The sequence below is a fragment of the Cryptomeria japonica genome, chromosome 4 (genome assembly GCF_030272615.1).
Source record: "Cryptomeria japonica chromosome 4, Sugi_1.0, whole genome shotgun sequence".
Lineage (NCBI taxonomy): Eukaryota > Viridiplantae > Streptophyta > Pinopsida > Cupressales > Cupressaceae > Cryptomeria > Cryptomeria japonica.
In genome coordinates this window covers 506,517,217-506,531,436 of record NC_081408.1, presented here as the reverse complement: position 1 = coordinate 506,531,436, position 14,220 = coordinate 506,517,217, and the positions used below count along the sequence as shown (strand labels likewise).

General features: G+C 33.1%; 1 protein-coding gene across 2 annotated transcripts in view; it reads left to right on the top strand.

Moving 5' to 3' along the window:
- The first annotated feature begins 1,911 nt into the window (after nucleotides 1–1,911).
- LOC131053444 (PHD finger protein ALFIN-LIKE 4) overlaps nucleotides 1,912–14,220 on the top strand; it is a 35,536-nt gene continuing 23,227 nt past the window's right edge. Inside the window, exons 1-2 of one of the 2 annotated variants that reach the window (XM_057988051.2) lie at nucleotides 1,912–2,283; nucleotides 2,424–2,456. In XM_057988051.2, coding sequence (XP_057844034.2) covers nucleotides 2,193–2,283; nucleotides 2,424–2,456 — 124 coding nt within the window. In that variant the 5' untranslated portion in view covers nucleotides 1,912–2,192. The remainder of the gene's footprint in view (nucleotides 2,284–2,423; nucleotides 2,457–14,220) is intronic. The other variant, XM_057988052.2, reaches the window with a different exon arrangement.

Genomic DNA, 14,220 nt, shown 5'->3' with positions numbered 1-14,220 from the left:
TTTAGGTCGACTTACAACAATCATATCCTAATTTTGAGACTAGGTCTAGTAATGTTAAGGCTGACATATTACTCTCCCGAAATTTTAGCCAAAAAGTGCTAGTCATTGACAACAATTGCCACTACCTAACAAAATAGTCCCTGATTTTTAAAGAAGCAAGATAATAGGGCCATAGTATTAAATCTGAAATTTATATCAGGATTGATGACTTTTAAGTGGGGAACAAGGTGGATTGAAATTTAAAATAGGATAAAACCCCAAATAGGCTTGAAATGACATAGGAGAAAGCACACAAAAGCAACGAGGCTCAAAGAGGAGTGCAAAATTATAAGGGATTACAATATACAACACTACAACTTGATAAACTTGTGGATTATTGTATGGAATTAATTAGTATGGTCAACAGTTCATTGATTCATCTACCCAAAATTTATGACCTCTTACCTATTCTCACCCAATTTTATTAAAAATCATTTACAAGCATTAACATGTTCGCTAGACTTCTTTGACCTCATTTTTATGGCATAATTTTTACTTTGTTGGATTTGCTAATATTCTTCTAATAAAATTTGACCACATGTCTTCCTCTCATTAGCCTACACATGATACACTATGTCACTCTTATTCTTCTTCACTTAAGAAATTTGACTTATATGGGTATGCACTATTTGGGCCATGAATTGAACAAGGGAGTAGATGAACTAACGACTCTACTTACACTTTACTTGAAATCATCTCAATTAATAGGCATTTGATAGTTGAGACTAAATGAAAAAAATGTAGTTACCATATAGACATTACATCAATGATCCATATCACGCTTAAACCCTATTTGAAAGATCCCCTTGATTAAAGTTGTTGTATGCAATATTCTTGATTTGACATTGATACACATGACTTTTGACACCTCGCCGAGAACTAGGAAAAACAAAACATACATAATCCAAGTCTAAGGATTATTATAAATATATTTTTCCTCCTAAAAAAGTAAATAAATATTGCGTACATTTTACATTATTTTTAATTATTATCAATTAACTTGATATTTTATATTTGAGACTTCATAAACTTGACTTGTAAAAGATTTGACAAAAAAAAGACATAAATAAGACAATGAGTATAGAAAATATTTTAGTTTTTTTTTCTTTTTAAATATTCAACCATAAATCAAATCTTATTCATCTCTCTAACTAAAAATTACAAAATTAATTACTTTTTATATAATAATTTCAATAGGACCCATAACAAACATGATTAAACAAGATATTTGGTACTTAATTAATGTATATGAAGCACACCGAATTTACATACATATTGTTGATATTATTCACATCATAATGACAATTAATAACACTTAAGTGAATGCAAAGAACCCATCTTGCCCTACCTTCATTACCCACCCCCTTTACAATATTTAATAACATTTGTATTAGGATTATATCATTAATAACATTACTTAATAACTTAGCTCTTCCAAATTCTAATTTATTTATATTGATTATTACCAAGTTAGTGTGCTTGTTACATCGATAATCAAGATGATAATCAAACATATTCATAATCTCCAAATCATATTTGATTTGACAATTCTCTAAAAGATATTATGAAACTTGATCATAAAATTGAAACCTAAAAATACAAAATTGAATGATATCTACAAATAAAAAATCTCTTTTATAAATTTCAAAATAAACCTCATCCACGAGTTAACATCTCTTAATCATGACCAAAACCAACTAAAATCAACCTTTACCTTTACTTTATATATCTTTATTATTTAAAAGGAAGATCTACAACTTTGAATTACCTTTACATTTAATGGTTTATTTTCAAAGGATTGAATATATTACTTCTATAAATCTACCAATAAATTACCTACAACACAAAACCAAATTATATTTTTCACAAGGCATAGTCCCAAAAATAAAAATAATTATAATTTAAAAAAGAAAGGTCCCTCAAATTCTGTTAGAACCCCTCTTATGCACATCCTATAAAGCGGTACACTTTCAGCCCTTAGCCCTTATTACCGATAATACTTATTTGTCTGAACGCACACTCCAAAATTAAATTTGCAAGTTTGATACCTTAAAAAATTTCACATAAACTGCAATAATTTTCCTGGCGCCGATAAGAACTGGCAGTTATCTGGCAAAGCTATTTTAAGAAAGACAAAAATAAACAGCAAAAGAATGGAAGGAGGTTACAATCACAGGTCAGTGGAAGAAGTGTTCAGAGATTTTAAGGGCCGACGAGCTGGAATTATTAAAGCCCTAACCGTTGGTAAGTAACCCAAATCTTATTTAGAAAATTTTGAATTTTTCTTAGGGTTGTTTAAATTTATCTATTCTGATTTTATTTGAGGGTTAGGGATCAGATTCATAAGATGGTGATTTTTTAATTCTGATTAATTTCTCTTGCAGATGTGGAAGAGTTTTACCAGCAGTGCGATCCAGGTTGGTTTTCTAAATTATTTATTTGAAAACTAACTCAAATATGGCTCAATTGCCTTTTAGGGTTTAATTCTTATAGATTGTTATCTTTTAATAAATTTGCGTTTCTGATGGCTAATTCACTGCAGTCATATTGTAATTGATCTCAACATAGGATTGTTGCTTATATCAAATTCTGGCTAATCTGGTGCCACAGATTGTTGCTCTATTTATACTCATTAAATAATGATTATATAATTAAAGTAAATTCTGGTAACTAGTTCAAGTGGTAAATCAATGAGGCTTTCGTTGCGGGTTTCCTCACTCAACTGTGAGAAGGATGCGTTTATTGTGTTAAATTGGGTAACAGATTACATCCGATGCCTGGTTAGGCCTTTTTAAACTGAGTAGTATGCTACAGACATCCAATTAGTGATACATCTCAAACAGTTGGTACTAGGTGCATCTGAGTGAATTTGTTGGAATTGATACTGTGGCATCTATGCCAAGGGTTTCTAGCAAGGTGGCAATTTACCAATTCAAGAAAGGTTAATTATGGAAATAGTAAATCCCACTTAACGGAAACTTAGTTACATGTTTTGGTGCATGCTCTTTTTTGCATATGTTATTAGGCTTTTAAACTGTTTCATGTGAATTTAAATTATGGATTAACTACCTTTCTGGGTTTAATTAAAATAGACTGTTATTTTGAAAAAAAAATTCAGTGTCAGATGGATAATCAAACATACTGTAATTGAAATTCACCTCAAGGTATCACTATTACTTAACTAAAATTACATCAGTACAGACTCTTTTATTGAGATGAATTTCAGTGACAAATGGCAATCTAATGCTACAGATTGCTGCTACTTTTTGAAATAATTGTTATTTGAATTAAGTAATTCATGGTAAATGAATAGGGCTTCTGTAATGGATTTCCTAGTCCAAATACTTGATAGACATCTTCATTTTTTAAATTGAGAAATGTATTACATCGAATTCTTGGTGGGGATTATCTCAACACATGACTGTAGGTGCAAATTGCAGGTGAATTTGATTGAATATTCTCGTCATGATAGCTAAGCCAAAGGTTCATTTAATATCTAAGCCAAAATTTAATCTCGAATATGAATACCTATTGCTATCCAAAAATGTCATTTTTTTTGCTTTTGGTGTCTAGTTTGTTTTCTGTGTATACGATCATGGTTTCTTCTGCAGTGAGTAGTCTTCTTTCTGTCTGATACGAGAAAAATGAAAATTCAGCACATAGATCAGGGAGAAATTGCTATGCCTCTTCTGCCACTGTCATGACTCATGACAATTATAAAACTGCCATGACACAAGTGTAACGGGTATCTCATTTGTTTCTGGCAGGTTATCCACTGACAATAATTTTCCCTCTTTTGCTCTCTTTCTTAGGAACCTTTTTCAGCCGTGTTTGACTCCAAGGTGTCTGGATCATTGAAAACCATCTGAAATTTCAGTAGGATCCTGTATAAAGTTGTTTGCTTCATTCTTGCTGAAAATCATCATGTTTGGAGTGTTTGAGAGTGGATTTAAGTAGCATACTTATTTTATTTTATAGTCGACGAGAATGGTGACTTAGTAATTTGAACTGACTGTCTTTTCATAATCTGATCCAGGTCATGAAAAGACTGCCAGTTAAACATACTAAGCCACTATTCTCATAGAATATAAAATGTTCAGATCAAGGTAATGAAAAGACAGACAGTTCAACTTACTAAGCCACTATTCTCATAGAATATAAATTATTCAGATCAATGCGTCATTTGTGTTTTGTAATTTTCTTGGCAAATCTTGCATGCTTATAGACTTCTATAGAGATTAGATTCTGTATGTAACATGCTCACACAATTGTTACACCACAACCTTGGCATGTATGGGCTGCCCTAGTGAGGCAGGGGGAAATATTGCATGGTCGGGTTTAAATGTAGGTTTGTAAACGGTAATATTTGATTTATAAGTACATTAACTATAAAAATAAATTTTGGTATATGCTGAAGTTTGATATCTAAGCTTATCACAGATAAATTTGAGGTTATCTTGAACATAGCTAGAAGTTGAACTTAACTTAATTGGTTTTTAAATGTAATTACAAGAGCGCCGGAAGCATTTGGCATTTTGAATACAAGAAACCAATTTAAAGGATATTTAGAGCAGGCTTTTACACCCATATCCTGTTTCTTATCCAATTATTCTTATTTGTTTCCTTTGAATCTTTGCAATTGGAGTTAGTTCAGAAGACTAATATTGCTTGAATGTTGAAACATTGATTCCCATCTGAAGAGGAAGAAATGCTTCCTTGTTGAAAATGGCATTCTTATAATTCAGTGAATCCACTGGAGATATTTTCTGATGATACTTTCTGGAGTGCCCTTTTCAAATTGTGTTAACAGATTTTTCAGCACTTTTGATAACAGTTTTGAACCGTTGGGTTTACTTTCTCATTCTCTTCTTTGACCTTTTGGAAGCCACTTTCCTCTCTTCAGATATTTTGCTTTGATGGAAAATGGTCCCAACCAGTATGAGAAAATATGGAGTTCTTTTAACAGTTTCTTTCTGTTGATTCAAACTCTGGTAGTGTGTCCAAAAAATGTGCAATCGTTACATTTGAAAGTTGTGTTCCAATATTTTAACAATTGATGCTAAACTCATTATTTGTCTTTCAGGACTGTTTCTTCTGGAATGTTTTTACTTATGTCCATCTGCAGACACACCTTTGTAGATTAATATGCATTAATGTTGATTCTAACATAACATTGTGGTTGTTAGACTCTGCTAAAGTAGTCCTCTGTTTATCCAGAACCATGGGCCTTCCTTGAGAACTTTCTGTTTGTCCTATATCATACCAAAACAAATCTGCTGTCAAATGAAGACTCTGTTCCAAAAGAATTTGGGTACCTTAGAGTTAGCTGTAGAAAATTAAAGTGAATGCTTATAAGACAGCCAGCTGATCACTGAAACTACAATACTGAAGCTTGACACTTGCTTTTTTTAATTCTGAAAATTCTGGAAGGAAAGGATCTAGATTATTTGAAGAGGAAAAAGAAAGAAAAAAATCTGAAGTAAAAACCAAATAGAACTGTATGTTAAGGATCCAATTGTACATAATATAAGGAAGAACATTTTCAGCAATGCATGGAAATGAAATCAGGCCTAGTGGACTTTTGAGGTCAGTGTAGATGCTGTACTTGGCCATGGAATATATTATTTTGTCTTTTACAGACCATGTGGAAAAATCAATTTAGAAGGCCTAGTATGGTAAGGCCAAGTTGTATTTACTTTTACTTTTTTATGAGTTTCATTTTTTTGCGTGTGGGATAATATTAACTCTTTTACTCTACATTTATGTCAGTGTAGATGTTGCATTTGGCTGTGTTTTAGTCTCATGTAGAGTATGTATAGAAATCAATTTAAAACTCATACTACTGTAAGGCCAAGGCCTATTTATAGTGACCTTTTTATGAGTTACTATTTTTTGCATTTGGGACAAGCAAGTTCACATGGTAAACTTTGTTAAATTAACTTTTTACTTCAGTATCCTGAGATTAATTTATAAAAAGATGAAATTTTAGTTTAGCTTGAGTACCTTATAAGCCTATTTGTTGCTGGGTATGAATGGTGCTGTATCTTCACAGCACACAGTCAAATACTATAGCATCACGCACTCTTGGAATTGCTTTGATCCCAAAGAAATTCTAGTGTTTGATGACATGACGTTGAACTTTGAAGTATTTCTTGCCTGTATCTGGTGGCAGCCTACAAGGTTAGGTTCTTGAATGCATTTATGATAATATAAGTAGTTGTTACACCCCTTTCGATCTTGTTAATTCCTGCATTTACCCTGGTTATTAATTGGATTACATAGAAAAATGAAATGTTACCTAAACCTTAGCAAGCAGTTTGGCTATTTTGTTGTCTGAAAGACCACTGTTTGTACCAAGTTTCAGCCCTATGGTGGCATTTAAATGCTTTCCTTTACCAAATTTAATGTTGGAGTCATGAATGTCAGGTTATATTATTTACTTATGAGTTATTTTATTTTACTTTAGAACTATAAACGACTTATTTTATTCACTGTTTATTTTTTTTGTTATTTGATCAACTATTTTTATTTTTTTAAGTGTTTTTTTTATTACTTGAGAATTATTTTATCTTACTTTAGAACTTTTTAAGAATTTTTTATTTAATTCACATTGTTTATTTTTATTTTAAGATCCATATTCATTAAAGAGTTATTTTATAGTTTTAGTTTTATAACTATATGTCAGCTGTGTTTTAGATTTTATTAACATGGTTTACACTCTATCCCTTGCTGCTCTGGGCATAATAAAAATAAAATAATTCTTATATAGTTCTAAAGTATAATAAAATAACTCTTAAGTAAATAAAAATAGCTGTTCAAATAAAAATAAAGTAAACAATTTAAAAAAATAAAATTTCTAAATAGTTCTAAAGTAAAATAATCTAATTCTTAAATAAAATAACAGTAAAGTATAAAGTAAATAAAATAAAATAAAATAAAATTTTTTGAATAGTGTTCAAGACTGATATATCTGGTATTTTTCAGATTAACATATTTAAGTCTTGTTATGCTGTGGAATAAGTTATTTCACACGCTAGCCTTTATTATATTAGCTTTATTTACTAGAATATTTAAAATTCTATTGTAATATGACAAAAATATAGCTTTAGTTTCTTGTAAGCCATATGCTGGCTCTTTTAACATAAAACTGGGTTCCAAGCTTTCCTATCATTCCATTGGTTGCTGGACATTAACGCTGGTACTTTTTGTCAGTTGGAAACAGTAAATGATCAGAACTGTAACGCTAACAGCTTGTTCAAATTGAAAAGACCTGGTAGAAGTGCTCACATATGTTAGCAACAAAAGTTGTAAAGTAATTTATCTTGTTGGCTTACTTAGAAATGTAATGACTTTTAGAATTGTCTGAAGTTAATTGTTCCAAAGCTCTCTCTTGTAGGCTGAAAACACAACAATACACCTTTTAACTGACAAAAGTTATTAGAGAGGATGATAACAGTGAAACCCCATGAAAGTGGTGGATATATTCCGAGGGTAGATTAGTGACATTGTTGGTTATAGCTCCTTCAATAGAGGCATTGCAGGTTTCTCTGCAGGTCCTAATGGTTTATTATCATATCATTATGGAGAGGATGTGTCTTCAACAAGTCATTTGGTTGAAAAATTAATTGCACAAATAATTGATGTATTAACAAAGGAGACAAAGGCTCTTTAAATAGAGATTACAAGACGGTGTTCCAAAAAGAACAAACTATTTAATTGAAACTGAAAAGCTAAAAAGCTAAAACACTAAAAAGCTAACTATGCCTTCTAATAAAAGAAGCATTAGTTAAGCTAAAACAAATTAAACGAATTAAATGAACTAAAAGACCATTAATAGAACAACTAAAAATAGTTGACTAAATATAATTAAATATTCTAATACCCTCCCTTAATGGTCATCGTATCAACTATCAACTAACTACCCTACAAAAGACACTGTAGGTCTTTTGATCACAAACGCAAAAAACACTTTGCTGCTGCGGAGACCCTCCCAGGATCTGCAAAGTGTTAATGACCAAGATCACCAGAATCCATCCAACCGGATGTTGGGTAACCTAACTGAAACTTGAAACCATTTTTGTGGAAAAATCGGCAAACCCTCCAAAGATGAAGGTACAAATCATCATTTTTTGTGGAAAGAAATGGTAAAAAAACCCTAAACAGGAAACAAAACCTTGAAACGATTTGAGGAAAACATCAAACAAAACCTTGAAATGATTTTTGAGGAAAAAATCGAGCAAAACCTTGAAACGTTGTGCGGCAAATCCCGAGACAACATGCGGTAAAACATTACCCCCTAATTTTTGAGGAAAAGATCAAGCAAAACTCTCCCATGATTTTTTGTGGAGAAAAATTAGAAAACCCATCCAATGACAAAATTTGCTTATCAAAAAGCATAGAAGGATGACTCCTCTTTAGAACGCTCTGCAACATGAGCTTGCTCTTGCTCTTGACACCCTCCTTGGTTAGACTTTTGATCAGCCAACCTCTTTCTGCAAAACTTTTGGATATGCCCAGGTCCACCACAATAGTGACATGTGAATTTCTTCGTGAACCCCTCCTTAGGGATGCGTTGTCATTTTTGTTGAGTGGACTCGCCTTTGCCTTTGTCCTTGGCAGTAAACACTTGTTCCACATTGACCATGTCATTGTTACTACCAAACTGCTGCTTCCATCTATGTTGCTACATAAGCTTGTTGTAGAGATCAGGAAACTTTAGAACAACATTAGTAGAAGAGATATTGAGTGTGTCAATGAAATGCCTATAGGATTGAGGCAGGCTTTTCAGCTTGATCACTACCATATCATCTCCAATTGGTCATGGATGTCCTTGATCTTTGTAAGATGTGCTTGGATATATGTCTTCTTATCCATCATGATAGAAAACAACATAGTTTTTAGAAAAAAAGCTTGGCTCTTGTCGGATGTTTCATGAAGACGCTTCAAGAGATCCCAGATCTCTTTAGCTATTTTGCCAAATGACACTTGAGGGAGTTGATCATCTGTGATGGACAACTTGATGAGCATGACTGCTTCCTGATTTCGTGAATCATGTTTGTCCTGGTCTTCACTTGACGTTGTAGGACGAGAAGCCGTGCGCAAAACAATTTGATCAAAGGCAACGATACTCAAAAATTGAGAGCATCCTCTGCTTCCAGGTATTGTAGTTTTGGCCGTTGAACTTCTGATTGCCCTCTAACATGATGTTGGTCAAAGAGGCCATCGCAAATACCAAGGTCAAATTTGTGAAGACATAGAAAAAGAGGCAGAAGAATTCGATTAAACAATTAGAACAGAAACAAACGTTGAAAACTTTGCATGGAATTCAAGGCATGGATTTCTGAAAACGTGACCTAGATAGTCAAACCCTAGACAAACAGCAGATTCAGCGCAGAAGAAAAACTTTGATGTTTCAGAATTTTTTTTTCCAAACCCTAGCTGCAGGAGGAAAAAAGACACGAATCCGCTGCAAAAACAAAAACAGAAAATCTGCAAATATAACTTCAAAACCATCAAGCAAACAACACAGACAAGAACACAAAAATTATGTGGAAAACCCCTAAGGGAAAAAAACCATGGCAAAATATTGCTTTTATTAATTTCGTACAAACTGTAGCAATAACCCACATAAGACACCAATCTTACAAACATGAGCTCCAACTAACTAGAAGTACCAACTCCCACTGAGCACCAACTCAGTATGAGGCACCGAACTCCAATAAACTCTGCTTGAAAAACTTCTCTGTACCTTGTTTAATCTTCTTAAATCTGTACTTTCTTCTCTGCTCATCACCCTCTATGTCTTAGTCAAAATCAAAATATACATGCAGCTGTACATTATCTTTTTCTGTTTTAGAAAACGCTTTACTCAAAAACCAAAAACACTACATTCATTAGGCGCCAATACTTCATAATATATTTTTGTTTCATATATCCATAAAACTCTTCAAGAATAAAACCTAATAAAAATGACGCTGCTGTTTGGATTCTCAAAAATGGAATATTTCTAAAATATCTTGGGTGCCCAATTCTGATCATGAAACCTTATCAAATCTGCATTAAATCTTTCTTTTTATGTCACCTTTAATCTTTTTTTTGTCACATTAAATCTTTCTTTTTATGACATATTAAACCTTATCAAATCTGCATTAAATCTTTCTTTTTATGTCACCTTAAATCTTTTTTTTTGTCAACATCAAAATATAGCATGCAGCTGTACCAGAGCATCAACTCAGTATGAGGCACTGAACTCCAATAAACTCTGCTTGAAAAACTTCTCTGTACCTTGTTTAATCTTCTTAAATCTGTACTTTCTTCTCTCCTCATCACCCTCTATGTCTTAGTCAAAATCAAAATAAACATGCAGCTGTACGTTCTCTTTTTCTGTTTTAGAAAACGCTTCACTCAAAAACCAAAAACACTACATTCATTAGGCACCAATACTTCATAATATATTTTTGTTTCATATATCCATAAAACTCTTCAAGAATAAAACCTATTAAAAATGACGCTGCTGTTTGGATTCTCAAAAATGGAAGATTTCTAAAATATCTTGGGTGCCCAATTCTGATCATGAAACCTTATCAAATCTGCATTAAATCTTTCTTTTTATGTCACCTTTAATCTTTTTTTTGTCACATTAAATCTTTCTTTTTATGTCACCTTTAATCTTTTTTTTTGTCACATTAAATCTTTCTTTTTATGACATATTAAATCCTTTTTTTATTGTCACTTTAAATTTAAATCTTCTCCACCTTTGCACCCAACATGAAACTTATTTGTGTATAATGCAGTTGCATCAAACACTAGGCGAATTCTTTCTAACACAGCAACGTATTCTTTCTAACAGCAGGTTCTTATATCTTTTTACATGCATCAAACTTTGACATCAATGACAACTATATAACAATCTCGCCCTTGTCATTGATGACAACTTCAAGCTTACAGAATTGAAAATGCAACTTGCTCCTGCTCCCCCTGTCTCTGATTCTTCCCCTTCAATGGCAAAGGAGATAACTCCGTAACTTCTTCATGCGGAGCTGAAGTATATGACAATAATAAGCTCCCCCTTAATCAATTTTCATTTGGAAGAGGCTTGGTTAAGTTATTTGCAACCAGCTCTTTGATGGCAGCATATTCTAACTTTACTTGATTGTTAACAACTTGCTCTCTTAAAAATGATACTTATTTGGAATATGTTTAGTCTTGGAGTGCATAATTGGATTCTTGGATGTATTAATCGCACTTGTATTGTCACTAGAAAATAGAGATCGGATGATCAAACTCTACCTTGATGTCCTTCAACGTCTGCTTCATCCATAGAAGCTCTGTGCAACAAGAAACTGCTGCAATGTATTCAGCTTCAGTTGTAGACAAAAAATTGACTCTTATTTCTTACTCAACCTTGAAACAAGATAATTTCCTAGAAAGAATGCACTTTTGCTTGTACTCTTTCTATCATCAACGCTGTCGGCCCAATCTACATCTATGTATGCTGCGAGGGTAAAATGATAAAATCTTCACCTCTTGGATACCATAAACTGAAATCCACAGTACCTTTTAGATATTTGAATATCCTCTTTACTACACTTACATGTCTCCTTTTGTGTAGCCTGAAATTGAGCCACATAACCAACAATTTGCATAATATCTGGGCATGTAGCTGTGACATACAATAAACTCCGAATCGTTGTCCTGTACAAAGTTTGATTAGATTCGGGAGATTCATTGCCCTTGCTCAACTTGCATCTTGTAACCATGGGGGTACTCACAGGATTGCAATCTTCTATCTTGAAAATTCTTCAGCATTTTTTTTAATATACTTGGTTTGAGAAAGAAATATTTCATTAGCTGAATGTAATATTTGCAAACCAAGAAAATAAGAGAGCTCACCAAGCATTGACATTTTGAACTCATTCTGCATGGTAGTAGCAAATTCTTTGCACATATTTTCACTGTTGCCTCCAAAGATGATAACATCTATATAAACAACAATTAACATGTTATTGCCTTCATTTTTGACATAGAGGTTGCTGTCTGGAAAACCTCTTTTGTAGCCTTGCTGCAAGTATTTGTTTAGTCTAGAATAACAAGCTTTGGGTGCTTGTTTCAACCCATACAGTGCCTTCTTCAGCTTGCATACATAGTCCCGATTTTCTGAAATAATAAATTCATCAGGCTGTTCCATGTAAACTTCCTCCAATACCTTTTAGATATTTGAATATCCTCTTTACTGCACTTACATGTCTCCTTCGGTGTAGCTTGAAATTGAGCCACATAACCAACAACTTGCATAACATCTGGGCATGTAGCTGTGACATGCAATAAACTCCCATTCATTACCCTGTACAAAGTTTGATTAGATTCGAGAGATTCATTGTTGTTCTTACTCAACTTGCATCTTGTAACCATGGGGGTACTCACAGGATTGCAATCTTCTATCTTGAAATTCTTCAGCATTTTTTTAATATATTTGGTTTGAGAAAGAAATATTTCATTAGTTGAATGTAATATTTGCAAACCAAGAAAATAAGACAGCTCACCAAGCATTGACATTTTGAACTCATTATGCATGGTAGTAGCAAATCCTTTGCACATATTTTCACTGTTGCCTCCAAAGATGATATCATCTATATAAACAACAATTAACATGTTATTGCCTTCATTTTTGACATAGAGGTTGCTGTTTGCAAAACCTCTTTTGTAGCCTTGCTGCAAGTATTTGTTTAGTCTAGAATACCAAGCTCTGGGTGCTTGTTTCAACCATAGAAACGGGACTCGGATTCGGCGCGGACTGGGCAATGGTGACTCGACTCAGTACTCAGATTGCCCAGGACTCGGCAAAGCGAAAAACCCAATAAATTTAGCGATTTTAAAGGATTTAAAACTTGTTTCATGCACCCTTATTAAACAAACCTTAAATAATTGACAATGTTTTATGACTAAACATTGTCAATTATTTGTCGAGTTTATGAATAAGCACACATCCTCCATAAATTCATGCCTTTTGAGAATAGCATATTGCCTAAAGGTAGCGTTAAAATTGTGCATTTTTCCAAGCTGATCGAACAGTTCAAGACTAGAAGAGATAGTTAGAGTCTTCTATATGTATGAAGATAGTGTTCATAATTCACACAGGGAATTCATTGTCATTCATGAACAACAAACAAGCTTTATCTTTATATTTTTTAAAGTTTCTAAAGCAAATATCAGTTAGATATTGAATATTTTCAACATCGCAAAGAGAATATCAACATCTTATCTTCAAATTTCTATAAAACATCTGCAGATCATAAAAAGATCAGTTAGATATTGAATATTTTCAACATCGCAAAGAGAATATCAACATCTTATCTTCAAATTTCTATAAAACATCTGCAGATCATAAAAAGATCAATCAAAGTAAAAAGTTTTCATGTTGTTCGCCTGTGTTACCGGATATCGCCATGACTCAGCCAAAACTCGGCGAGTCTGGGTTCGAGCCACCCAGGACTCGCCGAGGGTCACTCGGCCCGTGACTCGCCGAGTTTTGGCGAGTCACGGAACTCTGAATGCGCTATCATTTTGGAAATGTAGATGGAAAATCTATGCACCTATCAACATTAAGCTCTCAAAAAACTTTTGATTTCGTATGCATATGTTCATATATACATGAAAATATCAATTCTTCGTTTTAGTTTTAAATAAAGAAGAAATTTTGAACCTGAGATACTTCAAAATGAGGGAAATGTTTTAGTTTTAACAATTTGAAGTTTTGCTGTTAATCTCTTTCTTCTCTCCCTGGACAGCCAAAGTATCATGGAAGGGTGGGACAACTTATTGCTAATAGTTCATTTTGTCGTCTATTGTGACCCCATGAATCAGATACATGTCAAGTTGGATGGGACAAATTATCTTGCCCGGTAAGCCTCTAGTAGGAGGAATATAGCCTTTTAGGCTGCTAGGTTGGGAACATCTTTTGCGCTTTCAACCCATACAGTGCCTTCTTCAGCTTGCATACATAGTTTTGATTTTCTGAAATAATAAATCCATTAGGTTGTTCTGTGTAAACTTCCTCCAAATTTCCATTCAGTATGGTTGATTTTACATCCATTTGAAAGACTTCGAAAGCAAGCTAGAAACATTCTTATTGCTTCTAATTGAACAACTTGTGCAAATGTTTCTTCAAAGTCAACACCCTCA